A 13,029-nucleotide genomic window follows, 5' to 3' on the forward strand; every position below is an offset into this window, starting at 1 on the left:
CTGCAGAAATTGGAAATGCCTTTAGAACCATCAAGAACAATCTTGAGTCTTAGGTTAGGATGCCCATGGGGAAAATAAAGAAGAATGCAAAATGTGTAACATACAAAGACAGTGAAATCTTATTTCACATGAAGTGAAGAAGTTCAGTTTGAATCAAAGGCATTTGCTAAACACCACAAATAATTCTTACCCAGCCAAGGCAATGCAGCATACAAACTTGCAAGAATATGAGTGAATGGCAAAACTTTAATATCATGGATCTCTGAACCAGTAAGATCTTCCAAGCTACAACCTATTAAAAGTTTTTAATGCGATCCTAATGGGTTATGTAAGGGTTATCTTTCAGCCTTTCATTGAGGTAGTTTTCCCTTCTCCTGTAGTCATTATCTGCAGATGATCCCTGATTTATGAACGTCCACTTACAAAAGCTCGTACTTTCAAATGCAATTCCATATAAGGTTGTATCAAAATTAATCTTAAAATTTCAATGTGCATATATTTCCTCGTACTTACAAATAGCTATTTTATATCGTCCTGCATTGTGTTCTGACACACATACAAATTGATTTGTGATGGGTTATAGCATGGAGCCTGTTTACATCCCAGGGCTGCCAATATCTTTCTTGGAAGACTTAACATGATGAAGACCGAAAGTGCTGAGCAATCAACTGAAGACCTGCATTTTCCCAGAGGCTTCCACTTTTCAAGGTCAAGGTCAGGATGTTATCCTATGGACAACATCAGGTACAAAGCGTGCCCTCCACTCCTACCCTGTATTCCACTCACAAACCCCAGCTCCCATCCTAAGTAACCTGGTAAATGTGTTGCTGCCATAAAATCCCTCTCCCCATAGGGCAGTGTGGATGAGGACCTCATTGTAAAGGAAATCATGGCTGTTAAACAATATTCTACACCACAGTACTTCTGCCCCACTTTCCAATTAACTGCCCTGTAATAAGATCAAGAAGATGAAGGTGAAAGCCTCTTTCACCGTAATAACTCCTTTCTCCTGCATCCGGCCAGGTGTATCATGAAGATTGGCAAACTGGGTTGCCACTTGGTGGTAAATTGGAAGAAGGAACTCTTCTCGAGCTTTCAATTTGGCTTCTAACTCCTTACGGATTTTCTGTGACAGCTCCAGGGAACCTACAAAAATTAAGCAAGCCCAGGTCAGCACATCAAGTTATAACATAGACGAGGAGAGGTGCCCATATTTAAAATGGGGACACTTTGATAACAGAGTGCGCGTTTTTCTTACCCAACTGGTCAGCAAGGCCTGAATAAATGGCATCAATTCTCCTCATTGTCTTCACCAAGTCTTTCCGTCTGAACTTGATCTCCACAGTGCCTTCAGGCTCTAGCACACCACCCCTGAGGCATGAGAAAAGGAGAAAATTCCCTCGTATTCCTAGGTTTCATGTTTAATCATAGCAACAATCAATAGCTAATTTTGATAAGGGCATCAAATTTGTGTTTGCAGTAAACGAAAAACTAAAATGCTACCTCTCCCTTTCAGGAGAGACCTCATTTTTCTAATCCCACTCAACCTTTTTAGGTTCTTCAGTGTAAAGCACTACCCTAGGACATAATCTGCTCCTTATTATTATAAAGCACACAGTATGGTGAATAATGATGTTGCGGGATAGTACAATTTGGGTGATAGCAATTTGGCAGCCATTTTGCATTTCTCTTACTTCCAACAACTGTGGAACTGCATTCAAATGAAGATAATGGTTTTACTCATTCATCTTTTTTCTTATTGCCAACTTGCTGCTCTCTTCTGCAAGCACATTGCCTTCATTTGGATGCAGTTCCAATAGTTATTGGAAGTAAGAGAGATGAAAAATGGCTGCCAAATTGCTATCACCCAAATTGCACTATCCCACAATGTCATTATCTTCCTGACTGTGTGCTTTATAATAATAAGGAACGTATAATTCAATTTCATGGCATACAATACCTAGTGAAACAAGAGCTGAAAATGTGGTGCTGGAAAAGCGCAGCAGGTCAGGCAGCATCCAAGGAGCAGGAAAATCGACGTTTCGGGCATGAGCCCTTCTTCAGGAATGAGGAGAGTGTGCCAAGCAGGCTAAGATAAAAGCTAGGGAGGAGGGACTTGGGGGAGGGGCGTTGGAAATGCGATAAGTAGAAGGAGGTTAAGGTGAGGGTGATTGGCCGGAATGGGAGTGGGTGGAAAGGTCAGGAAGTAGATTGCAGGTTAGGAAAGTGGTGCTGAGTTCGAGGGTTGGGACTGAGACAAGGTGGGGGAAGGGGAAAATGAGGAAACTGGAGAAATCTGAGATCATCCCTTGTGGTTGGAGGGTTCCTAGGCGGGAACCCTCCAACCACAAGGGATGAACTCAGATTTCTCCAGTTCCCTCATTTCCCCTCCCCCCACCTTGTCTCAGTCCCAACCCTCGAACTCAGCACCATCTTCCTAACTGCAATCTTCTTCCTGACCTCTCCGCCCCCACCCCTACACCAGCCTATCACCCTCACCTTAACCTCCTTCCACCTATCGCATTTCCAACACCCCTCCCCAAAGTCCCTCCTCCCTACCTTTCATCTTAGCCTGCTTGGCACACTCTCCTCATTCCTGAAGAAGGGCTCATGCCCGAAACGTCGATTCTCCTGCTCCTTGGATGCTGCCTGACCTGCTGCGTTTTTCCAGCACCACATTTTCAGCTCTGATCTCCAACATCTGCAGTCCTCACTTTCTCCTAGTGAAACAAGATACTATATTGTCCCACCAGCTAAACTACATACGTAGATTTTTCTCACCGTTTATTCTTTGAGGGATATAGGTATCATTGCAAAGACCAGCATCTGTTGTCCATCCCCAGTTTCCTTTGAACTGAGTGTTGCTAAGTTTCAGATGGCAGTTAAAACACAACCACATTGCTGTTTGTCTGGAGTTGCATGCAGGCCAGACCAGGTAAAGACAATGGATTTCTTTCCCCAGGAGATATCAATGAACCAGTAGGGCTTTTACAGCAATCGATGATAATATTATAGCCTGCCAGCTATAATGGTGAAATCTGAACCCATATCCCAAGAAAATTATCTTGACCTTCTGGATTGCTAGTCCAGAGACATCACCACTATGCAACTGTCCCCCATTTAACCTATCAAAATTGGCAATAATGCAAATTGCATATTGACCTTCACAGGGATAGGATTTCAGCACAGGAGCAGGAACGTCTTCTGCAATTGTACAGGGCCTTGGTGAGAACACGCTGGATTATCATGTGCAGCTTTGGTCTCCTTCTCTGGAGATGACTGTTCTGACTATGAAAGGAGTGCAACAAAAGTTTACCATACTGATATCTGGGATGGCAGGACTGGCACATGAAAAGAGGAGAAAGTGAGGACTGCAGATGCTAGAGATCAGAGTCAACAGTTTGGTGCTGGAAAAGCACAGCCAGTCAGGCAGCATCCGAGGAGCAGGAGAATCGACGTTTCGGGCAAGAGCCCTTCATCAGGAATCTGATGCCATTCCTGATGAAGGGCTCTTGCCTGAAACGTTGGTTCTCCTGTTCCTCGGATGCTGCCTGACCTGCTATGCTTTTCCAGCACCACACTCTTGACACATGAAAAGAGTCTGGATTGATTAGGATATATTCACTCAAGTTTAGAAGAATAAGGCGGTGGGTGGGGGACAGGATCTCATAGAAACAGATAAAATTCTACAGGACTAGACAGGATAAATGCAGGAAGGATTGTCCCAATGATCACGGAGTCTGGAACCAAGGGTTACAGTTCAAGGGAAGGCCAATGGGAGTGAGGTGAGGAAAGACTTCTTCACCCAGAGAGTGGTGAGCCTGTGGAGTTCTCTGACACAGAAAGCGGTTGAGGTCAAAATACTGAATATTTTCAAGGAAGAGTTAGAAATAGTTCTTGGCTAAAGAGACCAAATGGTATGGGGAGAAAATAGGAACAGGGTACTGAGTTGAATGGCTAGCCATGGTCATGTAAAGATTAGATTCCCTACAGTTTGGAAACAGGCTCTTCGGCCCATCAAAACTGGCTCAAAGGTAGAAGACAGAGGGTGGTGGTGGAGGGGTGTTTTACAGACTGGAGGCCTGTGACCAGTGGAGTGTCACAAGGATCCTCTACTTTTTGTCATTTACATAAATAATTTGGATGCGAGCATAAGAGGTACAGTTAGTAAGTTTACAGATGACACCAAAATTGGAGGTGTAGTGGACAGCGAAGAGGGTTACCTCAGATTACAACAGGATCTTGACCAGATGGGCCAATGAGCTGAGAAGTGGCAGATGGAGTTTAATTCACATAAATGCGAGGTGCTGCATTTTGGGAAAGCAAATCTTAGCAGGATTTATACACTTAATGGTAAGGTCCTAGGAAATGTTGCTGAACAAACATACCTTGGAGTGCAGGTTCATAGCTCCTTGAAAGTGGAGTTGCAGGTAGTTAGGATAGTGAAGAAGGCATTTGGTATGCTTTCTTTTATTGGTCAGAGTATTGAGTACAGGAATTGGGAGGTCATGTTGCGGCTGTACAGGACATTGGTTAGGCCACTGTTGGAATATTGCATGCAATTCTGGTCTCCTTCCTATCGGAAAGCTGTTGTGAAACTTGAAAGGGTTCAGAAAAGATTTACAAGGATGTTGCCAGGATTGAAGGATTTGAGCTATAGGGAGAGGCTGAACAGACTGGGGCTGTTTTCCCAGGAGCGTCGAAGGCTGAGGGGTGACCTTATGAAGGTTTACAAAATTATGAGGGGCATGGATAGGGTAAATAGACAAAGTCTTTTCCCTAGGTCAGGAGTCCAGAAATAGAAGGCATAGGTTTAGGGTGAGAGGGGAATGATATAAAAGAGACCTAAAGGGCAACTTTTTCACACAGAGGATGGCACGTGTATGGAATGAGCTGCCAGCGGATGTGGTTGAGGCTGGTACAATTGCAACATTTAAGAGGCATTTGGATGGGTATATGAATTGGAAGGGTTTTGAGGGATATGGGCTGGGTGCTGGCAGGTGGGACTAGATTGGGTTGGAATATCTGGTCAGCATGGACAGGTTGGACCAAAGGGTCTGTTTCCGTGCTGTACATCTCTATGACTCTATGATTCTAACAAGTCCACACCGACCCTCTTAAGAGTAACCCACCCAGACCCATTCCCCTACATATTGAATAGTGGAGCAGGCTCGAAGGGCTGAATGGCCTACTCCAGCTTGCATTTTCTAGGTTTCTGTATTTCAGGTGATATTAGCCAAATGAATATATGAGAGAAGAGGAGAAAAATATCCAAACTGACTTAGCATCATGCAAATATTTTGGTAGGGGCATGATACATTTACCTGACAATGGAATCTTTTATCAGTACCTGCTTTCTTGGTCCGCATAGAGTTCTATGTAAAGTGGATTGATTGTAGGATCAATCACTGCCCACGAGCCACCTCGGAGTTCAGCATGAGGTGGGATGTATACGAGCACAGGCTGCTGGAACTCCCTTAAACTATCTACGATACTGGCACCAAACTTCAGAACCTGATCATACATATCTGATGAAAAAGGACAAGAAAGGAATTCAGACAGTCCGTTTTGGATTCATCATGAACTCAGCAGATGGGCAACCATACATAGTATTTCCCCTGAGGATTAGTCAAGTTTCTGTTGCATTTTATGAAAATGAAAAGAAGTAGAGAAATTTCATTTCATATGATAGGTCTCTACAACCTTTAAGTGTAGCTGTGCCACATAAACAGATAATTTTTCTGTTAACAGACCTACTTTTCTAATTTTTCACCGCAATCTTCACAGATAAAACTATGTGTAAGATTTCACCACATTGTGAAATTCCTAGTCTCCTTTCTGTTTTGTCTTTTATGTCCTTTTGTTGCTGATTAATTTACACATTCCTTTCTGTAAATATTTGTAGAACTATTTGCTCACGTGGAAGGAAAGTTCTGAGACAGACTGCTTGTTTCTGTGTTCTAACCTCCTTTCTACGCAATGTCTGGTGTGAAGTAAAGTATTAACAGCAAATAATATAGACGAATTGGAACTTATGGTAACGATTAAAGTTATTTAGAATACTGTCCCTTTTTAAAAACATTTCATATCTCTTTCCTAACGATATTTGCTGTCCTTACTATAACCACTGAGGAATATGTCACTAAGTACATTACTGATTATCATGTAATGTTCTGTTTAGCACATGAATGTAACAGTTATGATCCGTAATTCTGAAATAACTTGTTTACATAAAATCACAGACCTTACCTTTCATTCCACCAGAAAACCCTCTCCAGTTAGCAAATACAATAAGGGGAAGCCGTTCTCGTTTAAAGTCCTTAATGACCTGTGCAGTTTTGAAAGCTGAGTCTGGAAACCATACCTGTCCAGCTTGCTGAACAATCTGTTGAATCAAACAGAAAAAGACCATCAGTTGAATAAATTGAGAAATTCACTATTTGAGGACTGTAGCAGCACATTACTCTGCCAAAATTTGCTGTCAAAATAACAACAGCAAAGAGAGATGTGAAAATTCAAAATTTTGAGTCCTGTCTGCTTCATGAAAACTGCATCTCGCTCGCTGATTCACTGTTCAAGTGCATTGAATGGCATAAGTTTCCAGTACTTGCCTGCATATTTACCACAGAAAATTAGGAATATCCATTCTGTCCAAGTAGCCACTTAATAACATAAATGTCAATTACTGCCAGTCAGTCAATCTCTCTGACACTGGAAATTAATTATTATAAGTGTGGACTTTCATTTTTTTTCATGTTTCAACTACGATTGGAAACTTTGAATTTTAGAAATATATTTCTATCTCTCCTTTCCCCTTCTCTTAATCCAAATTTTCCTTCTCTCTGTTAATTTCTCCTTCTGTACCTCATTTGACATTGAATTCACCATTCAAGTGTTCACACCATGTGTTGTTCAACTGCAATCCTTGAAAGTGATTGATTTCAAAGATATGGTTACATGCTTTGATTGTTCAAATCCCAGATGCCCTGTTGAAGGCGCTGCATTGCATAACTGCACGTTAGAAACAATGTGCACTGCAAAACTTAACCAAGATGAAATGGGAAAGGGCAAATCTAATGAAGAAATGGTGCTGATGATTGACTGATCACAGCAAATTTTGGACCATTAATTTGTTTTCTTCTCCTGCTCTGGAGTTTTCGAAAATTCCTCGGCAATTTGGAGAACTTTAATTTCACTTGCGTTCTATATTAGACCCTCTTCTGCTGCAAGATAGCACTTGAACTGAATCGTTATTCACCAACCTGATAGCCTTTTTGCTTCCTGCCCAGTTTTCATACATCAGCCAAGGTTGGAAATGCCAATAGGCTATTTCACTGGCTTATATAACCAGGTCCAGGGGTTACATTAGGGAAAAGTAGATGGGGCCTGGGCCTCTAGGGGGCTTGAGATCTTTAGGTCAAGGGCCTTGTCCAGGATCAGCACTGGGGCTGGTGATATCTGTCCCTGCCCCCAGTAATAACTATCCCTCATCGGACTGAAAGTCGGCGAGATACTTAACGCAGCAGACATCATGACCATGTTAGGCCATAATCAACTGTGGAAATTATCTTCAAAGAGTGAGGTGCTGGAAAAGTACAACCGGTCAGGCAGCATCTGAGGAGCAGGAGAGACGACGTTTCAAGCATAAGCTCTTCATCAGAAGCTTATGCCAGAAATGTTGACTCTTCTGCTCCTCCGATGCTGCTTGACTGGCAGTGCTTTTCCAGCACCACATTCTTGGACTCTGATCTCCAGTATCTGCAGTCCTCACTTTCTCCTTTCTCTTGCAAAACTCATTAGACTGTGATCAGAAGCAGGTTAAAAATAAAATCAACTTTTTTGAACACGTCTGGTGTAAGTGGGTTTTAAAGTTGGACCTTCTATCCCAGAGGTAAAGACACTACCTGCATGGTGACCCTCAGGTCAAACCACCACCAGCTGTCTCTCTCTAATGACAGTGCAGCCCAGGTCCTCTGAGACTATAGCAACTTTACCTTTACTCACACTGGTTTCCCCCTCACCCCCACTCCTCAGCTCAGATATGCCAAACACAGCACACCAATTACTGCTCAGTTAAGATCAACTACCGAAACATTAGTACAGATTAGTTCAGCCAAAGGTGTTTGCTTGAACTGAACTAATTCAGGCAGCTTAGCCATCCACATCAGTAAAAGTTGATATTTTTCCCAATTAATCTAAAACCCTCCTTCTCCAAAATGATCACCTACTCACTTTTGATTCTGATTCTGGATCAGCTGGATCTGCTGGATTCGTCAATTCAACTGTTCGAGTCTCCACAGCGATAACCCCCACAGGGATCCCACCTAACCTGTGCAAGGTAATCATACGCTCAAATTCAGGATCACTTGAACTAAATAGTAGCTTTTAAGCAGCTACATGTTACATGGATTGACTGCCTGCAGATTGGGTGTTTTTTGAGCAAAATGGAATGTATCCGCAAATACAATTCTGCAAATGCAAATTCACCCCATAGACTTATATGTGTATGCGCGTGCTTGAGAGAGAGAGAACGTGAATGTGTGCATGTGAGCATGTGCTTGTGAGTATGTGCATGTGAGCGTGAATGAGAGAGTGTGTTTGCATGTGTGCGTGCATAGAGTCACACTCATGCAGACCCTCTCTTGTACACACGCTCTTTCTCACACACACATACACCCTCCCTACACTCACATCAACACACAGACCCTGTTACAGGCTTATACTCCATCACACTCACACACTCTACCAAGCACGCACACACTCAAATACACATTCTCTCATGCGCACACACACATGCAAACACTCACATTCTCTCTCTCATGCACACACATACACATATAAGTATATGGGGTGAATTTGCATTTGCAAAATTGTACTTGCGATACATTCTATTTTGCTCAAAAAACGCACAATTTCAGGCAGTCAATCCATGTAACATTTTATAAATTCCTATTTTGGAAATAGAACCAGTCTGACTTAAGATTGGGATATAGACAGACTCTAACCTCATACATTTAATGCATTTCTGAGCTGAGATGCCACCTTTTTTTATAAAACCTTAAGTTACCTCGAGAATGTGACTTAAAAGAAGTTCTGGGATTTACATATAAATGAACTGAAATCTGCAACACATTTCTAAAAGATGAAAGACTTAACAGCAATCTAGATTTGTTCAATATGTTGTTTCAGTTACACGACATTTTGCTATAGATTCTGTGCCTTATTGATCCTGCTGCTAATGAAAGAGTCGCGCTCCGAAAGCTAGTACTTCCAAATAAATCTGGTGGACTATAACCTCATGTGGTGTAATTTTTAAAAGTGTCATTTAGTGACATTTTGCTGAATTAAAAAGTAAGTTTGCTGTTAATTCTAATATGTTATGTATCATCCTCTTTCATTCCTTCACACTCTGAACTGTGTTGGTGGTCTCTTTCCTATCTTTAGCCTGAAAACATTAGACTGGATTACTATTTACTGGTTCTTACCTTGCTCTTCCAACAATTACTGTCTGAGCCCAGGGTTTCATGATTTCACTGAAAGATCCATGGTCAAAGAAACCACTCTGCCAGGCACCCTTGATATCTGCAGATGAAGACAAATCACAAAAGAAGTAAATTGTTGTCCTCAATTAGTCATGAAGTAGTACAGTCTTGTCAGTGCTTATCGTTTACCCAACCATGTTTGCTAGATATTCCCCCATGCATTACACTCATTTGACAAGTAGCATGATGTAGTTTCAACAGCTTTATGCAGACCTCATTTTTTACCCTAGGAATTTTTAGATACAAACGACATGTCCTAAATTAAATCTGGTCTTCAAAACATCACTGATTGTCCAGAATAATGAAATTACTCTTACTTGGATGAGGTCTGCCAGCTAGCATCCATCGAGGATCATATGGAGTCTTGGTGGGGACAAAGTCAATTTCCCTCTCGGGACAATCCTTTGGGGAGACTACAGGCACTGGACTTGTGTTGTTCTAGAGCAACCCAATAAAACAAGCATTCATCCAACATGTAAAAGACATGGTACAACGTAGCCTGATAGAAATTAATATTTAATCTAATCAGAGGTAATTCCTTTACAGAAGGGCAGGGAAAGCATGTGACGTATATATTTGGAATAACAATATAGGAACAAGATATCAATATTGTTATTGTCCAATATGGCCTGAAGGGATGTCTGAGATGTAATGGAACAAGGGAACAGATGTTAGACATATTAATTAAAAGTAAATGGGTGTGAATTGAATATACAAATATGTCAGGCTATCAATCAGAGGCACAAAAGCTCTATGAAATATAGTTAATCGAAATAATACTCTCAATTTAAGTATGGATTTTAAATCTGTTCAAAAACATTTTGCCTTCCGTTTATAACAGTGTTGGGGGAGAATTGTTGAGCTGAAATGTAAAGTTTTGGGGTAAGATTATCCACTCCGGTTTTCTGCAAGTAAGCCTTATGGCCAGTGGAAGAATGAAGTGGCCATGTGGACCTGGAGTTACTTCTTTACCAAAGAGGAACCAAGAACAGCCTTAGTATTTTTGATGCCATGTAAAAACAGGATAAAAAGCAAAGTATTTTTCCAAACTGCAACCGACTAACTTGAACCTGAATGAAAGGTGGACTGACTGTTAAATTAGTGACAAAATTGAACAAACCAACTGAGGATTGTACTCTGGCAGAGTACAAAATGGGAATTCAACAAATTGTTTGCAAGACAACAAAATAATCATTTGTAAATTCCCTCTGTGCTGGCATTTAAAATTATTGCCAAAGCATCAACAGTGGATAGACATTTACTTTTGATGGTAATTTCTGAATAAACGTGCACTGCTAGGACAAAGGTCAGAAGCACTATATAAAAAAAATCCTAGGAACGAATTTCTTTCCAGCAGGTTTCACATTGCAAACGGACATTCAATTTATCCTCTGTTTTACTGTTGTGCTAATGTTAACAAATTGGTGAGACTGTCTAGACTTGGGTCGTAGGTGAAAGTACAAAAGGAGAATTTTAGGTCAGTTATCCAAAGAATGTGTAGCTTTATCAGGTATTAAGTCGGCTTTATATTGGAAAAATTCCTGCATTTGAACTTAGGGAGATGTTGATTGGAGGCTTCATTTTTCCCAGGGTAGAAAATCAGATTAAAAAGCTACTTTAACATGTTTTATGATAGGAGGCTTGGAAAGTCAAAGGCCTGAGAGAATATCCTGCATCAGACTTCTGTCAACCTTATTACATGTCCCATCAAAGCCTCACAGCTGAGGAAACAAGGGCGGTGAAGAAATTCACCCCCTTAAAAAAAGGAATAACATTTTTTGTAAGTGAGTGAGGCTTCTGTAGGTCTGAAACATTTGTTAACTTTTAAATGGTGAGGGTCATGGGGAATTGTCCTTAAAAGTTTCTCTCCTTACCTCTGAGGAAGTGAACTTGTTTGAACAGTTTCACCCATTATAACCTTTTGAGGAAGCATAATGCAGGAACATATAACAAAATAATAAGAATGAATCTTGATCCTAATTTGTTCCAATTCAGCTTATAAAGTGCTCCATATGGATAACATTCATACTGCTAAAGTTCAGTGTAGGTAGATAACACTTAGAGACTTAGAAGGCATTAAATTAATCTTTTTCCTTTTTTTAACAGGTTGTATTTACATAACTGGGCTACAAACTTGAATCATCATACCTTAGGCATGTAAGATAGCCACTGTAAGATGGTATAAACACCCTCAAAGTCATCAGGGACAGTTGTATGTGATATACCATTGTTGTGCATGATATGCACTCCACCCAGCTGATTGTTGGATGTGTACACTTCCCGGCCAAGAACCTGTTAGGAATATTGGACATATGTTGGGTTGAGAGAAAAACAAATAATTTTCTTTAAAATTATTTGGAAATATAAATTTGCATCAGAGGTAACTGCAATTAGTTTACACTATCATAAACAAACTAACGTAACTGCTGGGGGTTGACCTACCAGAGGAAAGCCATAGTGGTCAGTTCTCTGGCACTGAGCCTGACACTGTGGCCCTGAAGGGAAGGGGGCAGAATAGAAAAGCACTAGTGGTAGGAGACTCGGTTGTTAGGAGAGTTGACAGGAAATTTTGTGGTCAGGATCGGGATTCTTGGAAGAATGTTGCCTCCCTGGTGCCAGGGTCCGGGATGTCTCCGATCGGGTGTATAAGATTCTGAAAGGGGAGGACGAACAGCCAGAAATCGTGTAACGTATTGGCACTACTGATATAGCCAGGAACAGGATTGAGGAGAAGGAGAGAAGCAGGCACAATGGGAGGATATTTAATTGGGGAAAAGGAAACTATGATGCTATCAGACGTGAGTTGGGAAGCATGGACTGGGAGCAATTGTTCCATGGAAAGGGCACCATAGACATGTGGAAACTGTTTAAGGAACAGTTGTTGTGAATGGTGCATAAATGTGTTCCTCTGAGACAGGCAAGAAGGGGTAAGATAAAGGAACCTTGGATGACAAGAGCGGAGGAGCTTCTCGTCAAAAGAAAGAAGACAGCTTACGTAAGGTGGAGAAAGCAAGGGTCTTGCTCAGCTCTCGTGGATTACAGGCAGGCGAGGAAGAAGCTCAAAAATGGTCTGAGGAGAGCCAGGAGGGGGCACAAAAAAGGTTTGGCAGGAAGTATTAGGGAGAATCCAAAGGCATTTTACACGTATGTGAGGAATAAGAGAATGATCAAAGAAAGAGTAGGGCCGATCAGGGATAGCATAGGGAACTTATGTATAGAGTCTGAGGAGGTAGGGGAAGTCCAAAACAAGTTTTTTGCTTCTGCCTTTACTAAAGGACCTTGTAGTGAATGAAACCATTGAGGAGCAGGTAAGCATGCTGGAATGGATAGAGATTGAGGAAGCTGATGTGTTGAAAATTTTGACAAACATTAAGATTGACAAGCCGCCAGGGCCAGACCAGATTTGTCCTCGGTTGCTTTGGGAAGCGAGATATGTGATTGCTTCGCCGCTTGCGAAGATCTTTGCATCCTCGCTCTCCACTGGAGT

The 13,029-nt window shown here is 41.5% G+C and overlaps 1 protein-coding gene across 3 annotated transcripts in view; it reads right to left on the reverse strand.

Annotated features, from left to right (window-relative positions):
- Positions 1 to 13,029, reverse strand: part of acacb (acetyl-CoA carboxylase beta) — a 129,557-nt gene that overhangs the window by 14,718 nt on the left and 101,810 nt on the right. For 2 of the 3 annotated variants that reach the window (XM_060843485.1, XM_060843486.1), the window contains 8 exons: positions 11,691 to 11,834; positions 9,860 to 9,980; positions 9,486 to 9,582; positions 8,233 to 8,329; positions 6,250 to 6,385; positions 5,351 to 5,528; positions 1,259 to 1,371; positions 992 to 1,146 (listed from right to left, as the gene is read on the reverse strand). In XM_060843485.1, coding sequence (XP_060699468.1) covers positions 992 to 1,146; positions 1,259 to 1,371; positions 5,351 to 5,528; positions 6,250 to 6,385; positions 8,233 to 8,329; positions 9,486 to 9,582; positions 9,860 to 9,980; positions 11,691 to 11,834 — 1,041 coding nt within the window. Of the gene's footprint in view, positions 1 to 991; positions 1,147 to 1,258; positions 1,372 to 5,350; positions 5,529 to 6,249; positions 6,386 to 8,232; positions 8,330 to 9,485; positions 9,583 to 9,859; positions 9,981 to 11,690; positions 11,835 to 13,029 lie in introns of those variants that run through there. The other variant, XM_060843487.1, reaches the window with a different exon arrangement.

Source organism: Hemiscyllium ocellatum, chromosome 24 (assembly GCF_020745735.1).
Source record: "Hemiscyllium ocellatum isolate sHemOce1 chromosome 24, sHemOce1.pat.X.cur, whole genome shotgun sequence".
Lineage (NCBI taxonomy): Eukaryota > Metazoa > Chordata > Chondrichthyes > Orectolobiformes > Hemiscylliidae > Hemiscyllium > Hemiscyllium ocellatum.